Genomic DNA, 12,860 nt, shown 5'->3' with positions numbered 1-12,860 from the left:
ACTAGAGCAATGACAACCCCTTCACACCCACACTAGATTATGATACAATCACCCTCTACTAGAGCAATGACAACCCCTTCACACCCACACTAGATTATGATACAATCACCCTCTACTAGAGCAATGACAACCCCTTCACACCCACACTCTAGATTATGATACAATCACCCTCTACTAGAGCAATGACAACCCCTTCACACCCACACTAGATTATGATACAATCACCCTCTACTAGAGCAATGACAACCCCTTCACACCCACACTCTAGATTATGATACAATCACCCTCTACTAGAGCAATGACAACCCCTTCACACCCACACTCTAGATTATGATACAATCACCCTCTACTAGAGCAATGACAACCCCTTCACACCCACACTCTAGATTATGATACAATCACCCTCTACTAGAGCAATGACAACCCCTTCACACCCACACTCTAGATTATGATACAATCACCCTCTACTAGAGCAATGAAAACCCCTTCACAGACTCTAGATTATGATACAATCACCCTCTACTAGAGCAATGACAACCCCTTCACAGACTCTAGATTATGATACAATCACCCTCTACTAGAGCAATGAAAACCCCTTCACAGACTCTAGATTATGATACAATCACCCTCTACTAGAGCAATGAAAACCCCTTCACACACTCTAGATGATGATACAATCACCCTCTACTAGAGCAATGAAAACCCCTTCACAGACTCTAGATTATGATACATTCACCCACAACTAGAGCATGCTCTAGATCAGGGGTGCCCAACCTTTTTTGACCCAAGATCTACTTTTCAAGTAGCCAACCTCCCGAGATCTACCAGCCTAGTGTCAACATTGCAAACCTACCTTCAAGCGGGGGGGGGGGTTTCATTCGGTCTGCGCACGGCACCTTCTCAACAATAATCAATAATCTTCCTCCCAAGATGAAAATGGTAGGTCTTAGCTCGTTTCCCCTCAGCCATGCCAACGTTTAGGAGTGCGTAACTACTGTTGACGGCTTCCAACTGCTGTTGACAGCGCATGCGCTACCGCGCGTATGTGTCCCGCGCAAATCTTTTTTTTTTAAAAAAAAGAAAAACATTTTTTTCTTTCTTCACCCCTCGCGGTCGACTTGGGATCTGTTGGCGGTCTACTGGTAGACCACGATCGACTGGTTGGGCACCCCTGCTCTAGATTATATTGATGCCATTGTTGAGACAGTTTTGCCCATCGCAGGGGGACATATCTATGCATGGTGCATGGTGCTTTTTTTCTTTTTTCAAAGTCAACATCATAACTTATTCATGAGCTTCTGGTTTTTAATCACCATTGGAAGTTCCAGCAGTAGTGTAGCCCTCTGAGGTTCACAGAGAACAACGCTGGGATAAGCCCCAGAACAGATAAAAGCGTCCCACCCCCTCCCCCCAACCCACATATTTTTCTTGAAGATGAGGTAGTGATATGTGAGGACTTTTGCTTTACTGCAGGGCTTCAACAGCCTATCTGTGAGAACGCAATTGAATAACTGTGCATGCTCTCTCTCTCTCTATCTTTTTGCATGTACCCCTCTCGCACCCCTCCCGTCGTGTCTTCAGAGTGATGTCCCAGTTAAAGAGCTTGCCAAGGCACACACACACACACACACACACACACACACACACACACACACACACACACACACACACACACACACACACACACACACACACACACACACACACACACACACACACACACACACACACACGCTGAAGTGCAATACTATTAATACCACTCGCTTGCCAGAGAGAGGGAGGGCGAGAGCCTTTGAACGTACCGAGGAGAGAACTCAACCACTGCTGCATGGGGGGCATTTACATTGCATAGATCTTTTTTTAACTGATTTATTTTCCAACTGTTTCCGTGGCAACTCACCTTCATTCCCGAGGACAGGAAGCCGCCGGTGGCGTGAACTTTGGGGGCCGGAGAGCGGGGGCCCTGGCTGACGGACTGCTTGGTAGAGGGACCCACTGCGGGGGGAGAAACACACAGGCAGAAGATCATTTAGTGGCAGGTTCTGGGATCGACTAGCATGTCCTCGGCTTACCTGAGCCCAAGGCCTAACCCTACCTGCAACCTAATGCATGCATCTGAACTCAGTGCAAGTCCCCCTTTTAGATAAAGCTAAATAACCAATTAGTAAATGACATCATGTCTTTGGTTGCCGTGCGCCATGCAGACAGGGACGCATTAACTTGACAGGCAGATCTCTGGAATCCGCCTCAATGCTGTACCTAGTGTACAGAGTGAAAACCCGCCCTGGTGCTGTGTTTGGGAACGCCGTGTTTAAGCACAGTGCTGGTGAGCCAGTACAGACGCCCACACCGGCCCCCTTCAAGGGCTCTCTGGCCTGACCGCCAGTTCTGCTGGTCCCCTCTGGAAAGAGCTGGTGTGGGAGGAAAGAGGGCCGGTTTGGCAGTCCAGAGGTATCAAGTGGAAGGTGTGTGGGTGTGTGTGGGTGTGTTTTTATGTGTATGTGCGTGCGTGTGTATGTGTATATGGATCTGTGTGCTTGTGTGGGTGCAATGGGTAACCAATTACCGTAGATTCAAATCAATTCAATGGTGCAGCTGAATGAAGCCACAGTACGAACAACACAGAACAGCGCGAGGATCTCTGCTTTAGAGACGCATATTAATACTTTTTGAATTTTCCTGGTAAGATTTGGTCTGTGTGCAAGTGAAATACCCCTTTGTGATATGTTTGGTTGGTTTAACATGGTTACACCCTGTAGTGGTCCATCACTTGTCTGAAACTTGTAATTTGAAAAGTGAGGTGAGGGGCACACCGAACTTGGGTGCGAAGACAAACATTCATTTAGGCATTAGGAACTATTTAGGATCTGGTCTTCCAGAGGTCAAGGAAAAATGCATGTTAATTGGTCTGCTCAAAGATTGCCGTCTAATTTTGTAGAAAAGGTTTTGATTGGAACATGGTGGTGGACAAGAGTGCATGTGAATGAACTGATTTCATATCTGTCCTTTTTGTATGGGCTTTTGGCCTATGGTGGACAGCCCAGTGCAGAGAGACAGGAACGATGGCTGAAGAAGAGAGGAACTGAACATTGGGGTCATACCGCCCACGCGGTCAGAGCGCCAACAGGTTGAATCACCCATCTGGTATTTACAGACCGGAGCCATAACCCGGGACCACAGCAGTATTCACACGTCGTTGACGCGAGGAACATAGCAGAGCGCCACATCCTGGCCCTGGACTCCGGCTTAGCCTAGTAACCATGGTAACGCTGGTCAGAGAACAACGCGCTACTTGCTCACCATGTGTCCTGATGTAAGAGGGGCAATAAAAGGAAGATAAATAATGGTTATTATTAAGAACTATTATAAACGTTACTGTGGCTCATTAGCGGTGAATCCATTGCCTTAATGTTAGCTTAGCTGAGTCTGAATTGGGGAATCAAGATTGTACCACGTATCCAAAGTAATTCATAACTCATTTTTGGCCGGCTTTTCAGAATATGCATCAAAATTAAAAACAAATAATATTGATAATATATTTTTTCAATTTTTAGGTTGTTTTAGTTAGTAAATATTAGTAAAAAAATAAAAAATGTCCTCTTAGAAATAATATCGCTGAAAAGTATCTACGTATACATTATAAACACAGCAGCGCCTTGAAGCACCTATGTGAGAGCTGAGATATTGAGGGGGCTTTTGTGTACGAGCGTGTGCACATCTCAGTACACGTGGGTGTGTGGAAGCAGGACAAGCACACTGAATGTGATTCGTCATCTGTGAGGGTGCACAAAGACAGTTCTAACGCAGACACTCTTCTCTGCACAGTGCGGGGGCGGCTGGGAGTTCACCGCTCACATCCCAGGTCGCACTACTTCCTGTGTACCGTGCCGCAAGGACACAGGATGTGAGGTCAGGGCTCAAGGCTGTGAAACGCATAACATAAGATATTGGCACTTATTTATACCAACTATGACCCGGCTTCAGGGTCCCAACAATGCATCCATTCACTGAAGATAGCGATATTCTAAATGCTTTTCTACATTATATTAACAAACATGCATAATACATTGATTAGCATAATATATAGTGTTTGTCAATATGCTTCATAGAGAACATGACCTTCATCCAGTTTTAAAGATAAAGCATGTCACTGATCTAAGTTTCCATACACAAAAAATAGCAATAGTGACCCGGCCCCTGCTCTCCACGGCCACATTCATTCCTCTTGACGGCTGCATTACTTTGTGTCAAAAGCAATATTGTGTTTAGTGTGGCAACTGCACAGCTTTCACGACCATTCTGTGTTGCAGCGTTGACCAAGGACTTCGGGGGGGGGAAAGGCTTCGTGTGCAAGCTTTCTTACTAATGCTAGAGGCAGGTTCAAGGTCTTTGAGTTCAGCTTTTGGGAGCTGACCAAAGGCAAAATATCGCTGGCAGATGTCATCTTTTATAAGTGAGCCACTATATAATTGATGCTGCGCGGCAGAGTTCAAGAGGTGACATACGAGGTCACCCGTCCAGTGGGGGTGCAGTGGGGGCGGGGTTACCTGGGCCAGAGGGGTGGGCGGGTTTGTCGACGATGATGTAAGGGTTGCTGAGCAGGGTGGAGGAGCCCTGCTTGCTGTGCACGGGGGTGGAGGTGGTGGGGGTGCGTGGTAGTGGGGAGTGGCTGGGGGTGGAGACAGGGGATCCTGAGGAAAAACAACAACAGGTTTTTCAAAAAATGCCTGTCAATATAGAAAGTTGAATTAAAGCTAGGGCAGGCAATTCATTTTATTATTTATATTTGTTCAGAAGCGTTTAGTCACATTTGTTGAAATACTCATTAACATTGACAGCTTCAAACGAAATGCTCTGATAAATAAAAGGGAAGAAAATGCTATCTGGCTGTCACAGACATGTAATAAGCCTTGGCTTTCCGATCGCTTCATTTAGCCCAAATGAAATGATACGATAGCTTACCTGTCTGTCTACCTACACACCTCAATCTAGTCTACCTGCGTGCACTCTAGACGTGCAGTCATTGTGCATGATCAGTCTTCCACAAGGCTAGGCCGACCTATTGCTAAGCTAAGTCACGTGTTTCGTGGCTTTAAGGGTGAGCTGGGATTCTATTAGTTGGATACTCCCAAAATGAAGCTTACTCTCTAAACTGTCTCTCTAAGGTTAACCAACTGGTTTTAGTAGTTGGTTATACAAATTGACATGGTCCACGGACGTCAAAAGGTTGACATTTGTTTATTCTATCAGATACGTTCCACTCTGAGCAGTGCAGGAGACGTAACACTATGAGACAACGGCAACAACCAAAGTCCAACTGGGAAAGGGGAAAACATAACTGAGGCGCAAGAGGCGACACAACAGCCAGAATATTATAGTGCTACTGATTTCCATATTCATGTCAGAAGTCAGTAATGGGCGAGGAAGTACTGCTGGGAACTTCCCTCTGCCTCAACTATGCTGAACTGAAAAGGGAATAAAAATCAAAGTCGTCGCCATGCAAATTAATTAGTCTGTGCCAACTGCCACTTCGACCACTTGTTCCGTCGCTATGCAAAACGACACAAAGAGTTCGGGGAAGTAAAGCAAAGCAAAAAAAAACGTTTAACCAGGTGGAGATAATTACCCGACACAATTTTACAGCTCATGGTGATCGGTTGGAACGACTTGCTGGGCGCCTCGGCGGGGGTGGGCGACTGGGCCTGGGGGACGATCTTGCAGCTCGCCGTGATCGGCTGGAAGGCGGAGTTGCCGTGGGAGCCCAGGGTGATCTTGTCGCTGGCCTTGGGGCGGGTGGGGGTGCAGAGGCCCTCACCGTGGCCCCCCTGGGCCCGGCACGTCTCCGTCTTGATCAGACCTGGAGACGGAGGGAGAGGAGCAGCGGCGGTTCAGAAATGACAGAGGCAAGCGTAACAGGGGCAACCTTTCTGTGTAAATTAATTAGCGAGGCGCCACCTGGAACCCCCAGATAGAGTGGCGCGGAGGAGGGGGGGGGGGGGGGGTGTGAAGGGAGGGGGATAAATTAGACAGCCTGGATGAAAAGCCATTTTCTTCCGCTTCAATTATTTACCGGGATGTGAGAAAAGGTTTAGCAGGGAGGGTAAAAATGGAGACAGGAGTCCGGGGAGGGGACGAAGTGTGTGGAGGGGGGGGGGGGATTGGCTAAGATGAGTAATGTCTGCTGGGAGCAGAGAGAATCGCTAAACTAAAGTATCTTCTGGTCTGCAGTTCATGCAGAGGCTACATTCACATCGCTCTAAACCAGTGCCAAGATAAATGCTAGGAATTGAGGCAAACTACTTTTTTGGTAACATGGGTGGAGCAGCATCACGCTGCATCGCTTGGAACAGGCACAGGGCAAGGCCTTCAATAATGCCAGCATCTGTATTACGTTTGAGTACCACATGGCATAAGATTGCCTTTTCGGTTTGATTTTAATTATTACCAACGTGTGCATTCAAATTTTGGATTCACATTTTTTTTTCATTCATATTTCTCATTTACTTTCCAGACCAGCGCTGGTGTCTATGTGTATATGCACACCAAATGAATGGGAGTAAAACTCTGTAAAAGCAATAGGTAGCTCTGTGTGAGAAAATGACGAAACAAAAAGCTGCGGCAAACAAGGGGACTGTAAGACAGAGGAGACAACAACAGACTTCTCCCACGGTGCCATCGTAATTAGACACAACAATTAGAACCTTTTGTCCTGTTTTTTTTGCATCTGCGTCGGCTCATGCACAGAAGTGTAATGGAAAACAATTAGTAGCATGCTTGCGCTAATAACTTCAAACGACTGGGCAAAAGCGCGGCTGTGTCGTAAATGGATCACAGCAGTCCCACTGAGACGTTTAGATAATCACAGCATCGTCTTAAAGCAGACCCCAGCCTCCCTCTAAAGGAGGTATCCATGGAAACGGGCTCAACACGTCACCTTTCTCCAGCATGTCGTCCTGCAGGGGTGCGGCGGGGGAGCCGGGACGCCCCGCCGCCTGGGGCAGGGGCAGGGGGGAGGGGGGGCTGGCGGCCCCGCGGCTCGACTTGGAGGAGGAGGGCAAAGGGAGATGGTCGTCCACTAGGGAGTCCCTGTGGAGCTCCACATCCACCACCTGACGCGCGCACACACACACACACACACACACACACACACACACACACACACACACACACCAGGGTTACTTGGGTTGTGTGCGCCACCGTGGACTTGAGTGGGAGCAGCACAGAGTGACCTGTGCCGTGTACCGCGTCATCTACTTACAGTCTCTGCCCCTAGTGTCTGCAGCCCCGTGTACGTTCTGTCCAGCTGTGAGAGGGCACACACGAGGTAGTGAGATCATTACCGACCGGATCGAAACCACGTACACGTCAAGCACAATCCACAGTATTCAGACATGAAAATGCATGGTCATAAAGGCATGTCATCTCGGAGTCATTTATCATTTGCTTATAGAAGAGATATGAAACTGTGCAAAGAGACAGTGAGGAGAAGAGAGCACATGAATATGTATTTTCAGAACCAAAAGATTCCAGTGAGTGAGCCGTCTCCACGGGGCTTAACCTTCAACTGGTGGATGATGTCGATGCGTTTGTTGCGGGGGTCTTTGAAGTGGATCTGGATCCTGACGGGGAACTCCCCCCAGCCTCGACGCGTCAGATGGAAAGGGGGTTCACTTGAGGACGGACACACGGACACACGGACACACACACACACACACACACACACACACACACACACACACACACACACACACACACACACACACACACACACACACACACGAGATTTAAGCATGCTTCTTGAGAAGGCTTCTGGGGGTTAGCGGCTGCTAAGGGTGCATAACAATGGGTATGCTAAATAATAATCTGCTTGCTTAGAGATTTGCATTGAGTACATGTTACTAAGAAAACTCAATAACCCAAGGCACTTCTTTAAAGCACGCAGGCAGAACACAGACTCAACCAACAGCCCTCGTAAAGCCATGCATTACTGTGAGGCCTCTACTCATTTGCACACACACACATATCTTTGCTTCACCTCTAAGCAGTGAGTCGCATTCTTCACTAAAAGGCATCTCGACTGAGGTCTGTGTCAGACTCAGTAAAGAGTTGTGAAGCGTTTGGGAGTTCAGCTCTTCTTCTGGGATGAAGCGGGACTGAGAATGGGAGGCAGTGTTGAGGCGAGTGCCTCGTCAGCTCAACCAGCATTACAGCATTAGTATCAGTGCCGCTCACATTCACTCAAAAGCCAACAGGGAAACCATAATCCTGGAACACACTTTAGAAAAATGACTCAGGGTGCGTAACTCAGCACTTCAGGCCCCGTCTAGCAAGTAAAGTTACCGTTTGAAAAGAGGAAGCCATCTCCGCTCCTCTTACTCCTCTCAAAAAGCGACAAGTGACAGCTCACGTGTTCCTAGCCCAGCGTGACAAGACTGTCGGCCTACACAGCGATCATGGCGTCTGCGTGAGCAGGGAGGGTCCGGGTCATTAATACACATTTGCCAGGTTTGAACTACATATGAGTCACCGTGGGCTTGCCAATGGTGAGGTGTACGTACATAACCTTTTGTAAGTTAAGGTGCGTTGTTGTTGTTATTGTATTTGAAGCGGGAAATAACAGCCAGAGTCCACAGGGGGGCACTGTTGTACAGAGTCCTTCCAATGGCTGGGAGTGACTGCTCTCAATAACACAGTGAGATTTTTGAACTACTTCCTCCTTAAGGTTGAAAACATGTTACCACACCGTCCCTCGCTTTCTGGCAGGTGGAGCCAAATGGAGGTAGTACTAGGAACTGTGGTAACAAGATTGAATTCTGAGAAATACGAATTGAGCTTCTGAAGAGGAACAACTGGTTTGGGTGGGGGGCACACTATGGTGCTCTGCTGAACTGCAAAAGCACTGCTAGCCACATGCAGAACTAGCTTTTCAAACATCCTTTTGTTCAGCGTGCATTCCACAGACACACAGATACACAAACAGACTCCCTTAAACACAGACACACAGGCACACAGACACACACCTCACTTCCACCAGGTCGTTTGGTTTATAGCTGGGGTGCAGGAAGAACCAGACTTTCTTTACAAAGTGGTCGATGCTGGGCTCCCGTCTGCAGCCCCGCACATACAGCATCCACTTGTGGGTCGACTGATCGTTTTCTTCCCGCTTATCGGGCGGGATGTACCTGGGAGGGAGACACAGGGGCAGACAGACAGACAGACAGACGTATAGAGATTTAACAAACAGGGAAAGATGAGTTTAGACGACGTTCAGAGCGATCTACCGTAGAACAGCCCTTATATGTTGAACACACAGGGCAGGTGAGATTGTCGGAGGCTGCCCTCACTTTCGGGTTTCCCTGTTCGCATTTGTTCACTAGGAACGGGCGTTGAACTCTGCGCCACAAAGTCCTAAAGACACTAATCTGCGGGTCCCTTGCATTAAAAAAAGGTTGTTTGGGGAGGCATGCACTCGTAACAGAGCTTTTCCTTGTTCTTCAAATGGGCTTTAGACTTCAGGTGGTCATCACACATATTTTTACGGGTCCAATCAATATTGTAACTCGAGCAAACAGAATTTGCTCGAGTTAGGATAAACAGATTTAGTTTTTAAGAGTACTTGGCCAGACGGCCTCTTTGTTATTATGCTATTATGATCATGATATCGCGTGTAAATATTGGAGAGAAATAACTCAACACCATAACCAGCGATGACTGCCAGGAACAAAGAGTGATGTCCGAAAGTAATCATGAGACCTGACCTTATCAAACAACATGTTGATCAAAATCCCTACTGCTTTTCTTGAGTCAATATTGCTTGGACAGAATGTTCTCCAAATCCATTAACACTTAAATATGGCACTCATTACTCATATCAAGACTGTGCTTGTGGGGCCATGGTTCGCTAAACTCGGCTGAACAGTGGGGATATAGGGAGACCAAAAGGTAAGTAATGAGAGTTGAGTTCTGCTTAAGGGCAGAAATAATGAGTTATTTAGTTATAACAAATACACTCTTGCTGAGTGCTTATCAAACCAATCTGAAAAGATAGGTTTGATAAGCTAGAACGAAAGAATGCAGAGGAACCCAATCTTTCATACCAAGGTGAGAATATTGAATTGCAGGTATGTAGTATTTTACAGCATCAAAACATTTCCCAGGTAATTTGTGAAAAACACATGACTTAAAGAAAGAAAGACCTAACGGATGGAAGCAATGCTTGAGGCTTTAAAGTGGCATGAAGTTTAGACGCAAGAGTTTGTGCCAGAGAATCTCTGATAAGGACACACGGAAATCTGGTAGTGGAATTCTTGAGAATCCTGTTCCGTATCTCACGTCATGCAGTTATGAAAGCCATGCGGATGCAATGGAAATGCTAGATAGACCGGCAGGAAGATGGCAGATTATCTTACTTTGAAACGTTCCCCACTACTATGGTCTTCTTCATAAAGAGCCGGGAGGCCTCGTCGCTGCCGGCCTGGTAGGCCACCCTCGGCTCCGCAGGCTCTGACGGCGCCGAAACGCCAAACGTGTCCTGCAACGCAGAACCAAAGTCCTGCTCAAATGTTCAACCTGTGAAACCACTAAAATAACGGGGTCAACACACCGCATTTGATCCAAGATCGAAAGTATTCGACTGATCGATGACCCCAGACGTTACTCTGACTCACCTTCCCCGTGTTGCGGCCTGGCCGGCGCTCATTTCTGCTGCCGCCCTCCCTCCACGACGCCCTCTCTCTGTCGGCCCCTTCCCCGTGCTGGGAGAGGGACTCGGACTCGGAGGGGGGTATGGAGGGCGTCTCGGAGCCCTGGTTGAGTGGTGAGGACGAGCGGGAGGGGGACTCCAGGAAGCGCCTGATGGCCGGGTGGTTCAGCACCGTGGCATCGCTCTTGGTGGTGTGCTGGAACAACGACAGCGGACACAGAAAGAATGGATGAAGAAGTCATTGAGCAGGTCAGGGTCATCTTGCCGAACATTTGGGACGACCCTTATACCCTTTAGCTCGACATTGCAGGTTTTTTGTAGTAGTAGTAGTAGTTACACACCAACTCAATACTTATTTTTATTATAATTAAACATTATTTTTGAGAATTTATGTTTAAAACCGTATAGAGGAAAGTCTGAATATATTACACGTCATTGTTTACCTCTGGGATTTTGGTCAGTCCAGCGTTGGCATAGTAATTGGCCACAATGCAAGCCCTTAGCTTGTCCATCATCCTTCTTGCGTCATTGAGTCGCTGCATCAAGCATTATGAAATGAAACAAGTTAAATAACAACAACACAGATATGATTATTATACAAGGGAGCATAATATGATGATATGATACAGATGTTTCAATGGCATCCAGTTACCTGGCTTATCACTTCTATTTCATGCTCCTTATTCTTCATCTCTAGAGAAAACTGCTCTCTGATGATGGCTTCAATCTTCTGCACCGTCGCCTCCCGTGCTGGCAACGTGAGAACATAGACAGTGTGATATTAATCTTTGATAATAAAGCAGGTACTACAACATAGACCATCCACTGTCAATTGTATGACTCGGACCCATCAGCATGTTGCCCGTGGTGTGATGCTGGTGCTCCGACCAGAGCAGAACCTTACCATTATGTTCGACTACTTTATTTCGTTTGCTCTCTTGGATATGTGATATGTCTTCGTAGTCCGGATCATTATCCTCTATTTTCCTCTTGATCCCTGACATGACTGCCTGTCAAACATTACAAAACAAAAGCAAACCCAACAGCATTGTTAACACTTACAGATGCAATTTTACAGTAGCAATGTTATGCTAATTGTGTCTGCATATAAACTTGTAGATAGCCGGTTAAAGGCCAGCTCTTCTCTCGGAGCCACTACTGGGTAACTAGCCGCTTGGGTTACAGTGATTGCGGCCCAGAACCGAGGCTAGCTTCGGGAGGAGGTACCTCCAGCTAGCATTGTTTTGTAGCATACTGCACGACTATTACAGCACATACATTTAAACCGTTCAAATAATTGCGTTCATAAAATAACGTTCACGGCGTTAGACAAAACATATTTCCTATTTTTCCATTTTTTTCACGTTCCTAAATAATCCGCGTGGCGTGTTACCTCTTGCTAGTGCAGCCGCCGGGTGCCAGCCGGGCGGACCAGAGATTACCGACCGAGTTAGCCGCGGAGCTAAGAGCACTGAGCTAGCTGGTACATCTCCTGCTAGCAGAGTTAGCACACATGTGATTATTAGAGATCAAATATGATAAAATACTTGACCGTATTGCTACAAACCGTTAGAAGGCGTTTCTTTGTATAATGAGTTGTGTACAAACCCCGGCACTACAGTCGGTGATATTAATCTTGGATACGTGTGGTATAACTTAATGAAATTTCTAAGTGAGCGTCTAAGCTAAATCATGGTAATTGGCCATGCAATTCTTGATAGCAGCCACCAGGCACCACTATTCTACCATTCAAACTAGATTTAGTTACTAGCAAATAGAATAAACATGAAATTATATAAACATCCTTCTGTAGGAATAATGTACAACCTCCTACAAGATGAAACATCAGATACTCTCAAATATCATGGGTATCATGGATTATCTGGGTTTTTGTATCAAATGGCTGTCTATATCTCCGAGGTCAATGTATTGCTTTAGTTTACACTATTTTAATAAGGGAATTTATAATTAAATATATATGCTAATGTGTTTGTGTGGAGATATATTGGACAATGAAATATAGTTTGTTAAAATGCTCTGGTTCAGCAAAATAACATTTGTTTTGTACCATTGATTCGATCAATAGTCAAAATAGACTAGATTCAAAGCGCTTATTTTTTTATGGTTGAGATAACCCACTTTCTGCCAGCTGCATTCT

The 12,860-nt window shown here is 46.5% G+C and overlaps 1 protein-coding gene across 3 annotated transcripts in view; it reads right to left on the bottom strand.

Annotated features, from left to right (window-relative positions):
* yeats2 (YEATS domain containing 2) overlaps positions 1-12,394 on the bottom strand; it is a 28,801-nt gene extending 16,407 nt beyond the window's left edge. The window contains exons 1-14 of one of the 3 annotated variants that reach the window (XM_030364018.1): positions 12,311-12,385; positions 12,096-12,197; positions 11,607-11,712; positions 11,355-11,452; positions 11,146-11,238; positions 10,668-10,898; positions 10,410-10,531; positions 9,021-9,182; positions 7,559-7,670; positions 7,259-7,303; positions 6,935-7,109; positions 5,627-5,857; positions 4,548-4,691; positions 1,901-1,995 (exon numbers count right to left, since the gene is read on the bottom strand). In XM_030364018.1, coding sequence (XP_030219878.1) covers positions 1,901-1,995; positions 4,548-4,691; positions 5,627-5,857; positions 6,935-7,109; positions 7,259-7,303; positions 7,559-7,670; positions 9,021-9,182; positions 10,410-10,531; positions 10,668-10,898; positions 11,146-11,238; positions 11,355-11,452; positions 11,607-11,706 — 1,608 coding nt within the window. In that variant the 5' untranslated portion in view covers positions 11,707-11,712; positions 12,096-12,197; positions 12,311-12,385. Of the gene's footprint in view, positions 1-1,900; positions 1,996-4,547; positions 4,692-5,626; positions 5,858-6,934; positions 7,110-7,258; positions 7,304-7,558; positions 7,671-9,020; positions 9,183-10,409; positions 10,532-10,667; positions 10,899-11,145; positions 11,239-11,354; positions 11,453-11,606; positions 11,713-12,095 lie in introns of all 3 variants that reach the window. The other 2 variants (XM_030364019.1, XM_030364020.1) reach the window with 2 other exon arrangements.
* Between the last annotated feature and the right edge of the window lie 466 nt (positions 12,395-12,860).

The sequence above is a fragment of the Gadus morhua genome, chromosome 8 (genome assembly GCF_902167405.1).
Source record: "Gadus morhua chromosome 8, gadMor3.0, whole genome shotgun sequence".
In the NCBI taxonomy this organism is placed as follows: Eukaryota; Metazoa; Chordata; class Actinopteri; order Gadiformes; family Gadidae; genus Gadus; species Gadus morhua.
Note: the sequence above shows the minus strand (reverse complement) of the source record. Positions and strands in the feature narration are given on the sequence as shown.